Source organism: Corticium candelabrum, chromosome 17, assembly GCF_963422355.1.
Source record: "Corticium candelabrum chromosome 17, ooCorCand1.1, whole genome shotgun sequence".
Taxonomy (NCBI): Eukaryota; Metazoa; Porifera; class Homoscleromorpha; order Homosclerophorida; family Plakinidae; genus Corticium; species Corticium candelabrum.
In genome coordinates, this window is record NC_085101.1 from 2,774,190 (window position 1) to 2,789,700 (window position 15,511).

At 41.6% G+C, this 15,511-nt stretch overlaps 2 protein-coding genes and 1 long non-coding RNA gene across 3 annotated transcripts in view; 1 reads left to right on the top strand and 2 right to left on the bottom strand.

Moving 5' to 3' along the window:
• Window positions 1-722: 722 nt before the first annotated feature.
• On the top strand, window positions 723-3,528 carry LOC134192827 (THAP domain-containing protein 10-like). Its single transcript, XM_062661586.1, has 6 exons — window positions 723-1,109; window positions 1,174-1,281; window positions 1,350-1,443; window positions 1,502-1,733; window positions 1,795-1,895; window positions 3,437-3,528. The coding sequence occupies exons 1-6, from the start codon at window positions 723-725 to the stop codon at window positions 3,526-3,528; spliced, it is 1,014 nt and encodes a 337-aa protein (XP_062517570.1).
• On the bottom strand, window positions 3,411-4,780 carry LOC134192828 (uncharacterized). Its single transcript, XM_062661587.1, has 3 exons — window positions 4,490-4,780; window positions 4,348-4,436; window positions 3,411-4,104 (listed from the first exon to the last, which is right to left on the bottom strand). Exons 1-3 carry the CDS (start codon window positions 4,761-4,763, stop codon window positions 3,790-3,792), a joined length of 678 nt encoding a protein of 225 aa, XP_062517571.1. The 5' UTR covers window positions 4,764-4,780; the 3' UTR covers window positions 3,411-3,789.
• A 10,094-nt stretch (window positions 4,781-14,874) lies between these two features.
• LOC134193169 (uncharacterized) overlaps window positions 14,875-15,511 on the bottom strand; it is a 959-nt gene continuing 322 nt past the window's right edge. The window contains exons 1-3 of the long non-coding RNA XR_009972022.1: window positions 15,416-15,511; window positions 15,243-15,347; window positions 14,875-15,175 (exon numbers count right to left, since the gene is read on the bottom strand). The exon at window positions 15,416-15,511 is cut by the window's right edge and continues 322 nt beyond it. This is a non-coding gene — a long non-coding RNA (uncharacterized LOC134193169). The remainder of the gene's footprint in view (window positions 15,176-15,242; window positions 15,348-15,415) is intronic.

Sequence of the window (15,511 nt, forward strand, 5' to 3'; positions counted from 1 at the left end):
TGTGGAGTACTGAGAAACGTATGGTCTAGATCGTGTAGTTACGTGCCTATACCAGTTGGCAGACATGGGTTGTAGATAGTTTTTGACCTCAGTCATATTAGTATGGGATTATTCTGTAGTCGTATTTACTACTTTTGATAGAAATTTGAGGTAAATTATTTCGCTGGTGCAGTACGTGTGCTAGGTTTGCGAGTCAGGAGAATCAGCTATTATAACCGTAATAAGACGCTACATTACTCCTATTTAATGTTTCTTTGAGCACAGTCTCAGGTACACCAGTAACCCTATGTGGTTATGCAGTAGCACCAGAATAAGACTCCTGCCAGAGTACCCTACAAGGTGTCTACAAAGCACAATATCCAAAGTTCGAGTAGCAGACGTAATGTGATATATGTAGGCGGGAAGGGTCTGGCTACTTTAGACTATTCGCCGCTTCTGTACACGAGAAATATTAAAGGGCCACTGACATGCACAAAATCGAAAATTATTTTAAAATTTTATGCGATAGTTCTCAAGGCGTACATACCTGGAAAATTAATTTTAGTTTTTTAAAGTTAAGGTTTATACAAGAAAATTGTGCTGCAATGTGCTTCCTGTTTGGTGCATCCGGTTTCGAGCAATAGATTTGGGGCGTGTACATAGACGTCAAGGCGAGAACGGATGTCATGTTAGCGCAAAGTTTATTGCTAACGTACAAGACTCGAGCTTGCTCTACGTCGAGCATGGTTAGACGATGTGTCGCAGCATTCTGTGATAAGACTGCTAAGGAAGGCGTAAGTCTTTTTCAATTTCCGAAAGACCCTGAAGGAAGACGAATATGGGCGGAGCAAGTGAGAAGAACGAGAGATCGCTGGCAATGCCCGAGTGATTCTTCCGTCTTGTGCATTCGCCATTTTGAAGCAGACTGCTTCGAAGATCGACCAAGGCTGTACGAACAGTTTGGTATAGGCTTACGCGCTCCAAAATTGAAGCAGAACGCTGTACCAACTTTATTCAAGAGGACTAGCAGCAGCGTGTGTAGCAACGACGGAGACAGTGCGCCGAGGGCTGAGCAGTTAGAACAGCCAAGAAGGAAGAGATTGGCATATGAAAAACGCGAAAGAGTAAAAGTAGGTCTTATTTGGACTTGTAAATCTAGTGATGAATTAATTAACAATTTCTAAAATGGTACAGAATCTTCTAACTGCAGACAGCGAGTTTGACAACATGGGAAATACCAGTAATCATACTATGGGCAGCAGTGACGACCATATGGACAGCAATGAAGAGGAAATTGATCAAGTACGCACATATCAGTTTTCAGTTTAATTGATAAAAGTTCAATGTTTATATATTTACTAAATCACAAGGAAAAATGTTCCATGAAAGGCGTGGGAATCCAAACTGAGAGAGTGGCCACAATAGACGTGAAAATACAGGTTCGACCTGCTACTAGAAGTAGAGGTATAGTGGTGATAACGTGAGTGATGTCATTATGTACCAATAATAAAGTATTGCACAGGTGTACAAGCACTGAAACAGCCAATAATGCGAGAGGTCGGTGTCCAGTACTCTCTTATATCTGCAACACCATTGCACATTGCACTGCTACATGCTGCAACAGATATTTGTGATAATGTCAGTGACATTAAGGCAACAAAGGCATGTGAGACAGAAGTCATGGAAGTAGAAACAGAAATTGAGACTGAAACAGAAATTGACACTGAAACAGAAATTGAAACTGATTATGGAAGGTTTGTTATGTTACCTTTTGTTGAACTATTATTCTAGTAATGGTCATTACTGTTCTTATAGTCAGGAACATATCCATAAACATAATACGGATTTTGAAAGACAAGTGCATTTACCTCTTAATCTGCAGAAAAAGTATTTTCTGTTTGAAGACGCTCTACTCAGTTTGTTTAAGAAATGGGAAAACTGCAGCAGTACCACAACCAACATAACTAAAACAACCATAGGAACATTTCTACATTGTAAAACAACAGTATAATAATAGTCGTACATTTTTAATGAAATTGACTCATGCCACTGGCATGTCTTTCTAGAGTAGACAACAGTAAGACTTCGTGTAAAAAATACGCAGAAAACATTTCCAGAAGTGGGAAAAGTTCAAGAACTTACAAAACCTTAAATCATAGTAGAGCACGTTGAGTCGGTGCCAGGCTTAGAGGCTTAGAGTGACGTCTAACAATTTGAGGGGATAGACTTCACGATGCTAGTTGACACATCCACTTGTCATTGGATATTATACAATCACACGAGAAGTTACATGCTAATTGTAGAAAAACATGCCAACAGTGCAGTCGTACTAAAAGTTCATTAGATTCAAATTCATATTACGTACACATGTGACTCACACGTGAGCCTTGGTATCTCGATACTTGATTAGAGCGCATTTACAAGCATTACCAATACGTATTTGAAGACTACAAAACAATTTAAATAGCCCCGCCTTCAAATGACGGGGCTTTAGCCGTGTCTAGCCCATGCACTGATAGGCCCTTACGTTGACAAGTACTACTTACTGGACAATTCAAAAAGAGGTGTGGTCTATACAAGAAGCTCAACGAAGCGATGCAAAGAGGCAGCAGTACTACTTCAATCATCTCAGGGACTCCACAACAAAGAATTGAAATGTCTGTATTTCTATTGGGATGCGCTACTATCGGCATCAGTCGATGGCTAGAAGCGAAGGTATCGGTATCGAGACAACTTGATACCAGTAGAAAACTATCAATTAGTAAACCAACTAACAAAGATCGCAAAAGCAAGGATACACTGTACATGTAGAATGCAATATATTAATTTATAATTCTTTATTTTTGTCTAAAGGGGCAATTTGTATGTACGGCAACACTCTTGTGACCGGTATGTTTTGATTTGTATAAGGTGTTCAGTATTGCTGTTGCATCGGTAGCTCGTGTACATAATGAGTATCGCTCAACTTAGCATTGTGTCCGACCGCTTTCCTGATGTTTACAATCATAGCAAGTAACTGTGACAATCATGGACCACCTGGGATTGCCAATAAGACTGTGCATGTATGCATGCATAGCAGACATCAGTGATACAGCCGAATCAAAGTTCTTTGTTGATACTCTTATATATTTAAATTATACGCAATTTATCGACTATACGGTTACTCTTGGTGTCTTGACTAGCAATACTTAATGCTATACCTTTTTGTTCCTAACGTAGAAAACTCCAGCCTCGTCCCAGGCTCACGTGAGCTTGGCAGTGTCCGGTCCCCGAAGTTAATTAAGCTAGCCATGTTATTGTTAAAGTAAAGTTATTTATCTTTTTGTCAACGTGAAGTCCATATCCCAAGTGATATTGCGTCATTACAGAATATCACGAATTTGATAAGGATTACATTAATAACTTGCAAAATACGCAGCAAAATGATTGCTTCTACATATATTGTGTATGTAATCAGAAAAATGCAACTACATTGGATATTTTTGCAAATATGAATTAGCACAAGATGCAATTCATTTATCGCAAATGAGACACGAACAGTTGATTTAGAACGCTAATGCATCAGCAATATAGCAACAACTACTGAGAGTTACTCTGTCACAGTTTGACGTCGCCAGCTCTTCATCAAGCATTTGCATCAAAGGCTGACTGAAAAAAATTTACTTCGTGCTTCATTCCTTTACGAAACACTTCAAGAGCTGTTTTGTACTTCAATCTTGAAAAAAGAGGAAGTTACCTTACACAACAACAACAACAACGACAACAACAACAATACCAACAATGTATGCAATTATATATAAACACAGATATTTAAAAACATTTAAACACTAACTTTGAAGCATGGCAGTTCACAAAGTTGTTCCAGTGGTCACTTGTACTGATATTTCCAGTTATCCAAAAAGCATAAAGATTGGGTTTAGTGGCAAAAGGCTCTAGTGTCTTTGCAAGCCAAGCCCAAAGCCTATCACAAGGCAGCAAAGCAATGATCATGTAATACGGCGGATACGATGTAAAAACGTCTTCTTTGAATTTCTGGTAATCTTTGGCGGCTTTATTGAGAACTACTGCAGAAGGCTCACTGATGTGCCAGTCCTTGAGCAACTGTTGTGCAAACGAGCGCCATGACTATTAGGAAATAAAAAATTCATTGTATAAGTCAAGAAAGCACACATTTTTCATAACTTAAATGCAGTGTAAGATCATGCACAGACAACTAAACATGTTACATTTAAAATCTAGGTAAATCAGTCGCCGATGCTACTAGAGAATTTCAAAAACAGATTTTATTACAAATAATATAACTAAATGTGCAAACTCTGATTAATAGTTAATACCAAAAATTTTAATTCAACATTAACGATCAACAACCTTGGCTTCATGTTGTGCGAAATTAGCCAGATCACACAGACCCTTTTTCCCGGCAGCTTTCTTATTCAGTTCTACAAACAGATCTGCCCCTGTTACAAAAAATATAACAATACTGATTATGTGCCTTAGACGAAACAGAAACATCTTTGACCGTTATAGACATAGGCTGCATCTTGAACTGTGTATCCACCATAAACTGTGGGATCGAGCGTGCCTGCCTTGATGCCTTGAATGAATTGTGTGTGGAGTGCTTCGTGGGCGAGATCCATACTTTCTGAAAAGAGCTCTTGTGCAAAGTTGAATTTGAATCGACCGTCGACTTGGTCTTCGGCTGCGAACTCCAGCAGTACAGGGTTGGTTGCAGACCTTCGTGGACTGAGAGCCGTTTTGATGGCGCGGTGCATTTTAGCAGTCATACTAATTCTTGATAGGTTCGGATTTCTAAGTTACCGAGAAAGACAAATAATTACACTTGTATCATGTCACGTGGTTTTTGACAAGCTTGATTGGTCGATACAGAGGGTACAATTCGTTTGTACGCTGGTATGCGCTGATACCCTATCGCTGTGAATGGAAACGCGTATACCCTACCGTTGCTATGATCAACAGCACAACACAGCTGGTTTCAATAACACGCAGATGATTTGATATGCCTCTAATGACCTGGTAAATGCACTAAATACACCCCGTATAAATAGATACAGAACGAGTTGACAAACAAGTAAGAAGTAGGATTTACATACTCACAGCTAAAAAAGAACGGTAATTCAAACAATCAATGGCCTTGCATGATACAAATCACTTATCCTTAAGCGAATCTTGGATATCATTGTTACTACGCTTGGGGGGGTGAGTGAGAGCTAATTCCGAGATAATTATCGAGGCGATAGGATAACTAGAACATAATTGTACTGTTAATTAATTAAAAAATTAATTCTAGTCCTATTCCTCTTTCATGCTAGGCTGATCACATCTTATTATTTTGAGCTAGTGTCAGCCAGAAGCCAGATGTGCATCAGAAACCTGTAGGTATACGCAATATTGACTTAATGCTGCTGAGGAGCTTCGCAAAGGGGTCCAGCTACGCGAGATTAGAAAAGCTAAAACATCAGTGACATTTGATGCCCCCTGTAATGATCAATGTTCTCCTGTCCGACATTTTACCCTAGATGTGTACGAGTCAGCTTTTCCGTCCTACTGTACATGTCTGCTGCAAATATCCAAGTATAAAACTCATAACACTGCTTGTCCGGTCTTTCGCTAGACTCGAGGCAGTCTCTCCCCACAAATCCGTTCTCCAGATTGTCACTCTGGAGCGGGACTGACAATCCGGGAATGACGGAGACTGGGAGAGACTGGCTCGAGTTTGAGACAATTATAGTAGTCTTCCGTTGGACACACCTATAGCAATTTATAGTACATATTTGCAGAGTCTAATATCCAACAAGGCAAAGCTCACCGCCATCCTGACAAACTACCTCAGATACGTCGTATACAAAGAGAATTTACTACAAACGGTTTGTTCTAGGCTTTCGCATATATATATATATATATATATATATATATATATATATATATATAGTCATACATCAACTAACGGACGCTCTCCAATATCGGACACTGGCGTATAGAAACCATACGAAGATTTCTTGTATCTAAGGTATGAATGTAGAAAGTAGTCACACGGTAACACGACGTGCTACATTCAGCTTGATCACTTAGCTAATTGCTGTTCACGGTGGCAAAATAAAACTTCCGCTGCTTTTCCCGTCTGTCGAACAGCCGCCGGTTTTGCTTTCGACGGTACAGTTCGCTGTCTGCACCTTCGAATAACAGGTGTATGTCTTTTCTACTGGCAGTGATAATAACAGATGGGCGGCTTTGCACGTTGCTCTTCAGAAAGCTGAGGAAGAGTAGCGGGCATGTTCTCTACTAGAGAACACCCGCGTTTGCTTGATGCGAGTACAAATAGGCAAGAACCGCGATAAATTGTGGTAATACTGACCGAAGACGTTTTTTAAATGCTCCGCAAACACGAAGAGCCTTTGACTCGTCTCTGTATTGAAAGAATGAGCTAGATGGCCTTCCACAAACAAATAAAATTAATAATCAAATGAATCTACAGGTGCTAACGTGAAAACGTCTAGAGCCCTCCCTCATCTAACATGTCCTGAACATTGTCATCGTTTGCGAACAAATGAATCTAGAGACGGAGGTAGTTGATGAGCTTGATCTGGGCAGTATAAGGACTTGCTTAGCCGAACCCTACCGCCGCGTCATACACACCTAGAACTCTTCTTCAGCTTCCTGAAGAGCAACGTGCAAAACTGCTGATCTGTTGTTATAGTAGAGGAACTATTATGTCAAAGTGCAGACAGTGAACTGTGGTACCGTCGAAAGCCAAAACCGGCCACTGTCCGATGTTTGATTGGCGTGTCCCCTAGACGAGAAAAGGAGCGGAAGTTCTATTTCGTCACAGAGAACCACAATACAAGAAATAATCGTCTGGTTTCCGTAAGCCAGTGTTCGATATTGGAGAGTGTCCGATAATTGATGTATGACTCTACACTCTACTGCACTAGCAGTTGACTCGATCGAGATCAGATCACTCACTTGCTCAGCTGACCTCAGCTGTGTATTCCTGATCCACCAATCTGGCTTTTAGATGCACTGCAACTTCAAGATTGAAGTGTGTCTCCTAGACGAGATCAGTTCATATGCGATATTTCTGTGTACACACGTCTATATGTATCTGATTTTCCTATATATGGACATAACAGTACAGTGATAATTTCTAGACCTGTCCCTCTCGCATGCTCTACGTTTCCCAAATATTTCCAGAGGAAGTCATTCCACGGCACGTCAAACCGCATGCTGTAAATAAATAGCGGCTCACGACAAAGTTCCACGAAAGGTGAAACCGCATGCATATGCAATTAGCTAAATAGATACCGGTGTACACCGGCTCACTGCGAATCACATGCAGCAGATTCGCGGTGAGATTTGGTAATGGATATCGAGTTCTACTGATTTTCCTTTATAGACATAACTGTGCTGATAATTTTAGACCTGGCCCTAAGGCATGCTTCTACGTTTCCACAATTATTCCTTGAATAAGTTATTCAATGGCAGGTGAACGAACCCGCAGTAGGTATATGCAAATCGTACGAATATGCATAGATGAAATAAAGCCTACGGCGACAAAAACTAAAATTAGCACTAACTTGAGTTTATATTTGACTATAACGTAAGTTGTTTGCACTATAGGTACACTACATTACTTATCTGAAACGGAAGTAGATGGAATACACCTCTGGTGAAAGTTCTTCCTATAAAAGTGGTCAGACCTACTTCTACGGTCCTGAATCAATAGTTGGTTCATGTGATTAACCTTTTGACAGGACAAAGACCGTGCAATGCAGCTAGTTTAGTAAATAAATTCCAAATACATGGACAGGTTTCACTCTATACACATGCCTAACCACTCAGACCATTTCAACAACACAACGCTGTTAGAAAGTAAAACGAACTAGCCAAAACTCTCAACCAAATCATCCAGGACGGCATATGGTATGCCAGCCGGATATATTCTAGTGCATTGGCAACGTTGCCAGGTCGTCATTCAAAGCGCTGAGACTGGTATTTCTTGTTGGTACATTGGCCAGCAACTAGCTCTTCGACCAGCTAGAGGATGAAATCTTTATGACTGATCTAGAAGTGCCTGGAAATTAATATCAACTAAACAACCCATATAAGCGAACTCAGCATGTCGTCTGAACAGCTTCGATACAAGATGTACGAGTTGGTATTAGTGGTCTGGAGAAAGTTGAAAAGAAAAACTATAGGCCAACAGTAGACCCTCCTCAAGACCGCATAGAAGCTGTTCACCTGATCGGAAGAGGTCGACACCTCCTATGAGATGAGCTTGTTGTAGTCTGGAATTACCAGAGGTGCTGGCACATCCTTTGCTGCCCTTGAAAAAAATCACGTCAACATTTTCCATCATCTACATAAATTGAAGTCCTAAACCTCAGGTGGCCTTGCTTCTGCGTTGAACTATGTCGCCAGCAAACGTGCCCAGATGTATTGTGGTAAGCAAGGCACAATCCACACTATCTTTCCAGACTACATAGGAGCAGTGTCCATCCCTGGTCCACCTCCAGGTGCCTCTATGCTCCCTCGAAAACAATTTGCCCTTCAGCTGGGGTGGAAAACCGCGTCTCAATCGACGTATCGTGTCACCTGCATATACACATGTAGGTCTCTGAGCTTTTCAAACATATGTTCTAAAGAACAAAAACATTGGTGGAAATCTCTTCAATCAAACAAATAAGCACTACTTGATGAATAGTAGTAGTCAACATATAGGTGATATCCTTTGCCGAGAGACCTTGCTGGAGGATCGGGGTTGCGAGGTTCCAAGAGCTCGATGACAACCCTGGCGGTCAAGCCTTCCTCGGTGGCACCTTTCTGGAACCGGTCTGGCTGCTGTTACTGGTGGTGCAGCTGGTGCATGTACTGGTACTGGTAGTGGTGTGGTGGTGATGATGATGAAGCTGCTAGTGGTGCAGCTGCTCCTTGTTCAGCCGCAGCCAGACAAGGTTGGTTCTGAGGCTGTCTAGGAGGGATGAATGTGTTCATCTATTTACAACATCAATCAAAACTTTTCAGACAGAAAGCTTGCCTACTTGACGTACCTGGACTGCTCTCATGACAGCATTTAACCGCCGGCAAAACATTACAATCACAGATTGTAATCTCTGCATCCAAGAAACCGTACGTTGGACCAGTTGTCTGTAATAGCCGGCAACTGGACAATTCCCATGCCCAAGAGGAGGCCAAAGATGGCCTCCAGCTCCTGTGGGTTGGTGTCATGCTGCTAATGGCAGTTCTGAAACTCAGTACAATATTGCTCCTTTGCGTTGGCATGTAAGCGATATCCTGGAAGACAACTTCCGGAAGAAAGACCCGGAACAGGTCAATTGATGGTTCCACCATACCTGCTGGAAACTGGGGGCCTGGATTTCGTGATGGCTCAAAGTCACAATTCTGAAATAATTCAAATTCAGTGGTCAATGATGAAGATACTAATTAGCATCAAGTTATATAGTAGCCCACTATCTTGACACTCCAAGCCCTCATTTATATCACAGCAATCAGGATGGTGGAGACCAAGATTAATCAGCTGTCTACAAAACAGAATTAACACTTAGCACTACCCTAATTAATTATTTAATGCACAAACTGTTGTTCTGCATCCCACAGCCTTCGTCTGCCCTTTGGCCAAGGTAGATCAAGGAAGCAGAAGTCATGGCTTCAAATCCAAAACACACTGAATTACCAACATTATGCAAATTAACAGCAGATTTAGTGCTAGCATACCTCTTGTTCTGGTCTGGAGTATAAAAAGGAGCCACACAAGGTTCCTGTGCCCCTTCACGGGAACGTGGTTGAGCTCGCCTCACACACATAGAAGCCGGAAGCTATTCAAGAAAACCAAACTACGGATGCTAAACAGGCCTGGAACTTGGCGCAGGGACGTCGACTGCGTGCGAGCCCGCAGACCCATCATCGCCACCCTCCTCTTCCTCCGTTCCTGTAACACCCGATTCGTCGGTGCCAAGAAAAAAATTCAAAATCAGACAAAACCAAAACGGTCGACGTACGCACAGCCTTATCTAAATTACGCCACCAGCTACGAGGAAAATGTGTGCAGATATAACACGACGCACTTGCAGTGTATATTTCTCTCTACAAAGCGATATCAAGAAACTCGACGAGGCGGTTCGGTTGCGGTGCAACGGCTGACGTCACGCAAACCGAAAGTAGCAGAACACGGTCGAAGAACGCTCTATCTCGCACGAAACTGAACTGAAGAAGCACTTGAAAACTTACTCCGTAGACTCTTCAGCCTACAGGACTGCAGCTTGGGCATCAATTTGACGTTGTTGCGCCTCATCATTCCAATCAGAGTGTTTGTCGCGCTGGTACCGGTCAGCACCAGCAGCGACTCCGAACTCTTCCTCTTCATCCCCGTCAAAATGAACGTACTCCAAATCGAGCTTGTCAGGAGCGGCGACAGGCCTACAAACTCGCTTCGAAGAGCGACGACCCTCCAATGTTCTTGTATGACGACAGGTAACAAAAATTCCGAGACTGCAAGAGAAGCTTGTCTGTGATTGGACAAGGTTTTCGACGTATTTTGGACCCGTACAACAAAATTGCTTATAATGATGTTGCAGCAGCAAAATCCCGTATATACCGAATGTCGATCGTACGCTAGTCTAGCAGGCGCAAACTACCCTATGTAGACTTCTCGCTTGTCAGAAACGTGTTGCTAGAAGTTCACTAACGTGATGACTCCTTCTTCGTCAACTGTTGAAATCGACGGCGTCATGGCGAAAATCAAGAGCGAAGCTAGCCTCGAACTTCCAGACCAGAGAACGCGCGAAACGCGAGAACTCTAGATCTAGAGCGAAGCTATCAGACTTGCCGTGGAATGCTGCCACGCCCTAACACGTAAAAATTAGACGGCTACGTTACATCTGACTAGCGCATGCTCCCATCTCGGTGAATTGTTTTCGCGAAATGAGACCAATCGCTGCAGTCTGTTTGACATATATTGTATGTGGACCCGTGGATCCGTGTTTCCACTCAGCCGTGACCGCTTGTTCCTAAAATATTGCCATTCATTACTCTACACGTATGCAATTATTAAGGCCTGTCCACCTCGCACAATTGGATCGCGATCCGTCCGATCCACATCGCGAGGTGGTTTCGATGGCGATCCGATCGCGATCGGTTGAATCTTTTTAGAAATAGTGGGCGTTACCTTCACGTACGCTATTCGTCAGCAGCGTGTAGTCGGAACAGCTAACTAACATTCCTCGCTCGTCTTTGCTCTCGCTCACCTTACGTCGTTGTATCAGTGCTTTCCACAAGCAAAGAAGCCACACGTACACATCGGTCATCAGTCACGTGATATCGAATGGAGGTGGAGGTATCGTTTTCAAACTGCAGTCTGGGCGCTCGCTATCCCGATCGGATCGCGATCCATTCTGGTCTAGTGTGGAGAGGCCTTTAGTGTGAATGGAATGTGACCCCAACGGTGTAGTGTGAATGAAACAGTATCCCTCATCGTGACACACAACATTGTTCATTGCGCAGCTGTGCGATCTCATTTCCTACTAATCATTCCTTTCTAATTTTCACAGCCATCATACTAGGTAGCTAAGGCGTCACTCATTTACTGACAACCCCAATTCCTCCTATGAGTCAAGCATAACTACTGAACTAAATTGGCAAGAAATTAGAATTATAGTGCAAGTGGAAGCAGATAGATACTCTTGAGTCTGTTATAATTATTGGTTTGTACCTCTATAGTCATGTACGAACTAACTGCCAGTCTTACACGCACCTATGCACGCAATCACACACTATACAATGGTTTGCTTTGAGCTTTGCAATCACGTGCACATAACTTTTTACAGTACTAAGAAGTATTGAAAAAATGGTTAAATTATGTGTGAAAGCATCTATTTCAATTTGATTTAGGCAAAGGAGTCTGTGTCGCTTTGAACACGAACGACTATCATCAGCAGTTCAATAGATCCAGCTACTCAGCTTGTATACAAAACGGTATGACGCCATCTTTTGTTTTCTAAATTAAATTGAGCTTCTAATCTTCTAGTCGCTCAAAAATTTAAAACCTTATGCAAAATCGACGCTGTACTGACATCGTGTCCTCATTTTTAAAGAAGATATGATTAGTAGGCTACACGTGATCACTAGAGAGAGAAAAGCAGAATTGTTGAATCACGTGATACTCGACTCACCTGCGCATTGGGCAATTATTTATGCGCGCCTAAATATATAATGTATTTTGCTTAAATTAATTGTTATAATAATTATTATTCTACGATTTAGATTGTTTATAGAAAATGATCACAAACAATTACGTGTATAGCGCATACATATAGGGTAAACAGCCTTAATGTTCTTAAAAACATGCCAATAAAAGGTACAATGCATTCACAATAGGAGTAAAACAGAATACTAACAAATCATAAAGGACACACTATCTTTAAAAACAATTTCAACCAACTACAACATTGCATGCATGATTCTTGTTATTTTAATCGTTAAGCGAAACCACCAATTACTCCGATGATTCCAGCAAAGTACAAGATTGTGCCAACAACAATGGCCGCAACGCTGAGAGCGCGAGAGATTTGTGCTGCAACGTCACCTCCATCAACATCACCTCGATCATAACGATTACGTGTCTATAATAAATATAAACGTATACCTAGAACACGTCTGCGACGTTTAATAACAGATTTGCACGTCACTTTAACCGAATAAATTATTCCCGCAATTCCAACCGGCCAAAAACAGAAAATGCAAGTTAACACCGACAATTTGAAAATCTTATCGTCTGAAAGAGCAATGTGCTCAAAAGTCTGTGAAAAGTAGAGAAATTGTAGATGACAGACTATAACTAGCTGTGGTAATTAGTAACTTACGGTCACGTGACGTGGCTGACTTGTAATTGTATCGTCGGGACCTCCGGTTACCAGCGGTGTACTCAAGTCCATTCTACATTATAAATTCATGCAGTAAACGTTAGCATATAAAAACAATTCAATCCTCGTGTACGTGTACGCGTGGGTAGCAAGCAATTCTATCTCATACACCCTAGCATCGAGCTATCTAATCGGAATTCTCGCTGTTCGCTTTTAATGTCGAAAACTGAGATGTCTCAAGCGTGCATGACATAGCTTTCTCTCTGTAACTCCTACATCTCTCTCTCTCTCTCTCTCTCTCTCTCTCTCTCTCTCTCTCTCTCTCTCTCTCTCTCTCTCTCTCTCTCTCTCTCTCTCTCTGCTCTATTTCGGTTGCATATGACCTTAGCTAGCCTCATTCAAGCAATATATCCATTGACTTGCGCAGAAAGATTACTGAAATTATCAACCACAATAATTCTTGTTCACTTCAATTCTAGGTCTAGGCAAATGGAAATCTGGACCACTGGAATTCTGGACAACTGGAATTCTGGACTACTGAACCACCAAAATTCTGGACCATTTGTAGTATAGGTAATTGAAAGACTCAGCAATACAAACAAGAAGAAATAGACGCAAATATCATACATACAGTCCGCGTCCAAACCGTTGACACATTTCCCGTTTACTTGTACTATTTTTGGAAAAGTTTTCTTGTTTTTCTATTTAATAAGAAACCGCGCCAATTTTTTCTCAAAAAGCTGAAAAGTAGTCACACAAGTTATTGCATAGTATGCGCATCAGCGTAGAAAACATTTTTCTATCATGAAACGAGTTGTGAAAGACAACGCCGCGCTATTCTGTCACTATACCGCTCCAGTACTAGGAAACAATCTAGGATCTGCTAACTTTTACGTGTTTCTCGCTTCACTATTTACTGAATTCTCCAAAAACTAGACACTGGAGAAGGAATTCAAAGGAGAACTTCAAGTGGAAGATCAAAAAGCTATCTGAAAACCATCGAACAGCTTCAATTGGTGAACATGACGCAACAAGGAACAACAAATCAGCAAATAGACTTGCACATCAGCTTGCAGCGCAGGAAGTTGTCGTCATGCAATTCTTCCACTAGCAGAAAAAACCTTCATGACGCATGTATCGCTACGATGCGTAAAAATTAAAATTCCGCTGCTAGTGAAGCTAGAAAAAGGAGACTCTGAGCGTCACGATTTCTCGATTGGCCCGCTAGCTCACCAGATCTTGCACGAAATAGACAACTTCATCAAGCGGCGTGTTGAACTTCATAGGCCTCAAAACGTTCTTGAACTGAAATACGCAATCCAGGAGGAGTGGCACTTGCTCATGCCTTGTGATCTGTTGCCGCTGAACGAATGTCTAGTCTACTGCGTCTTCGTCTAGAGCTAGGGTAGAATGCTATCAAAAATGAAAGAAGGACACAAGCTAATGATGCGCACTTGTGAGCTTCCAAAAGTTCAGCAAACTTACGAACATACAAAATAGTTTCCATTTATCTAAAAAACGTACGTGACCTGAAAACGGATTCGTTTCTGCTCACTCTACCCATGGCCACGCCTCCAAGCGTAAATATGTCAATATTTTTGACGCGGACTGTAATATGGAGTAGGAAATTGCACCCAAGAACTGGCATTCTTCTTAAAGTTCAAGTCTCTATATTAGAAAAAAATTGGCAATAAGCAATGACAGGGCAAAACCTAAAAAAATAGGGGAGGTCCGAAATAGCTTAGGCTCTAACCTAAAAATTTGTGAGAAGATGCAGTCACCTTGTTTGCAATTTGCTTACGAAATTACAACTATTAATGTTGGGGAACAACTGCCTCTCTGTTCAAGACCGTATTCAGCGAGGAAGTTGCAAACACACACGTCTAACCGCTCGAGCATATCAAAAATTTTGTATCATATATTTTTGATTGTGGAGGAAACGTCTGCAAAGAGTGAAGGTTGCATGCGCACACTTTCAAGACTCGTGACACCGATGTAATAATAGCAAGCTGCAACAAGAAACAGCAACACAAACAACGAAAAGTAGTACACGAAAATTGTAAAACATAGATCCTATCCTTGTCTAAACTTTCCCAAACCAGTCAGGAGATTTTGGGATTCTAGTTATTTTTATTGTCAGGGTTCTTGTTTTTAATTTAAATGGTTAAAATAACAGTCGCGGTGATAATTGTTGTGATATAGACTACTGTGCCAATCACAATGCTCACAATGCTGAAAACGCGAGAAGTTCGAGCAGCCTCGTTACCACTGGCAATATCTTTCATCTCAAAACTGTTGCTCGCCTGTAATGGAGGACAACGTACTAACTTCACGTTCTAACATTAATTTATAAAAATGTATGCATATTACCCTATTCGAAAAACGTATTGCCAAACATCCGAGCGGCCACCAACAGCAGAGGCAAGAGAACCATGCCAGGCAACAGTAGGTCGAATGAGAAGTGATTTCGTCAGTCTGTAGAAAGAATAGAAGAGATGGAGACTATACTAAAACCTGTTAATTTATTAAAAATCAATACTTACGGTCACGTGACCGGACTGTAATGTGACTCTGCTGTAGGGGACTCCCACTGCCAGCGGTCTACCATCTGCCATTCTAGAACAATAAAAACAATGCAG

Bases quoted from the DNA above. Each gene is read 5' to 3' on its own strand.
- LOC134192827 (XM_062661586.1), top strand. From the start codon at position 723: ATGGTTAGACGATGTGTCGCAGCATTCTGTGATAAGACTGCTAAGGAA. The intron at 1,110-1,173 runs GTAGGTCTTATT...AAAATGGTACAG, and splicing joins AAAAACGCGAAAGAGTAAAA to AATCTTCTAACTGCAGACAG. The intron at 1,734-1,794 runs GTTTGTTATGTT...CTGTTCTTATAG, and splicing joins ATTGAAACTGATTATGGAAG to TCAGGAACATATCCATAAAC.
- LOC134192828 (XM_062661587.1), bottom strand. From the start codon at position 4,763: ATGACTGCTAAAATGCACCGCGCCATCAAAACGGCTCTCAGTCCACGA. The intron at 4,437-4,489 runs GTTTCTGTTTCG...TTTTTGTAACAG, and splicing joins TGTCTATAACGGTCAAAGAT to GGGCAGATCTGTTTGTAGAA. The intron at 4,105-4,347 runs GTTGTTGATCGT...ATTTCCTAATAG, and splicing joins TCGCACAACATGAAGCCAAG to TCATGGCGCTCGTTTGCACA.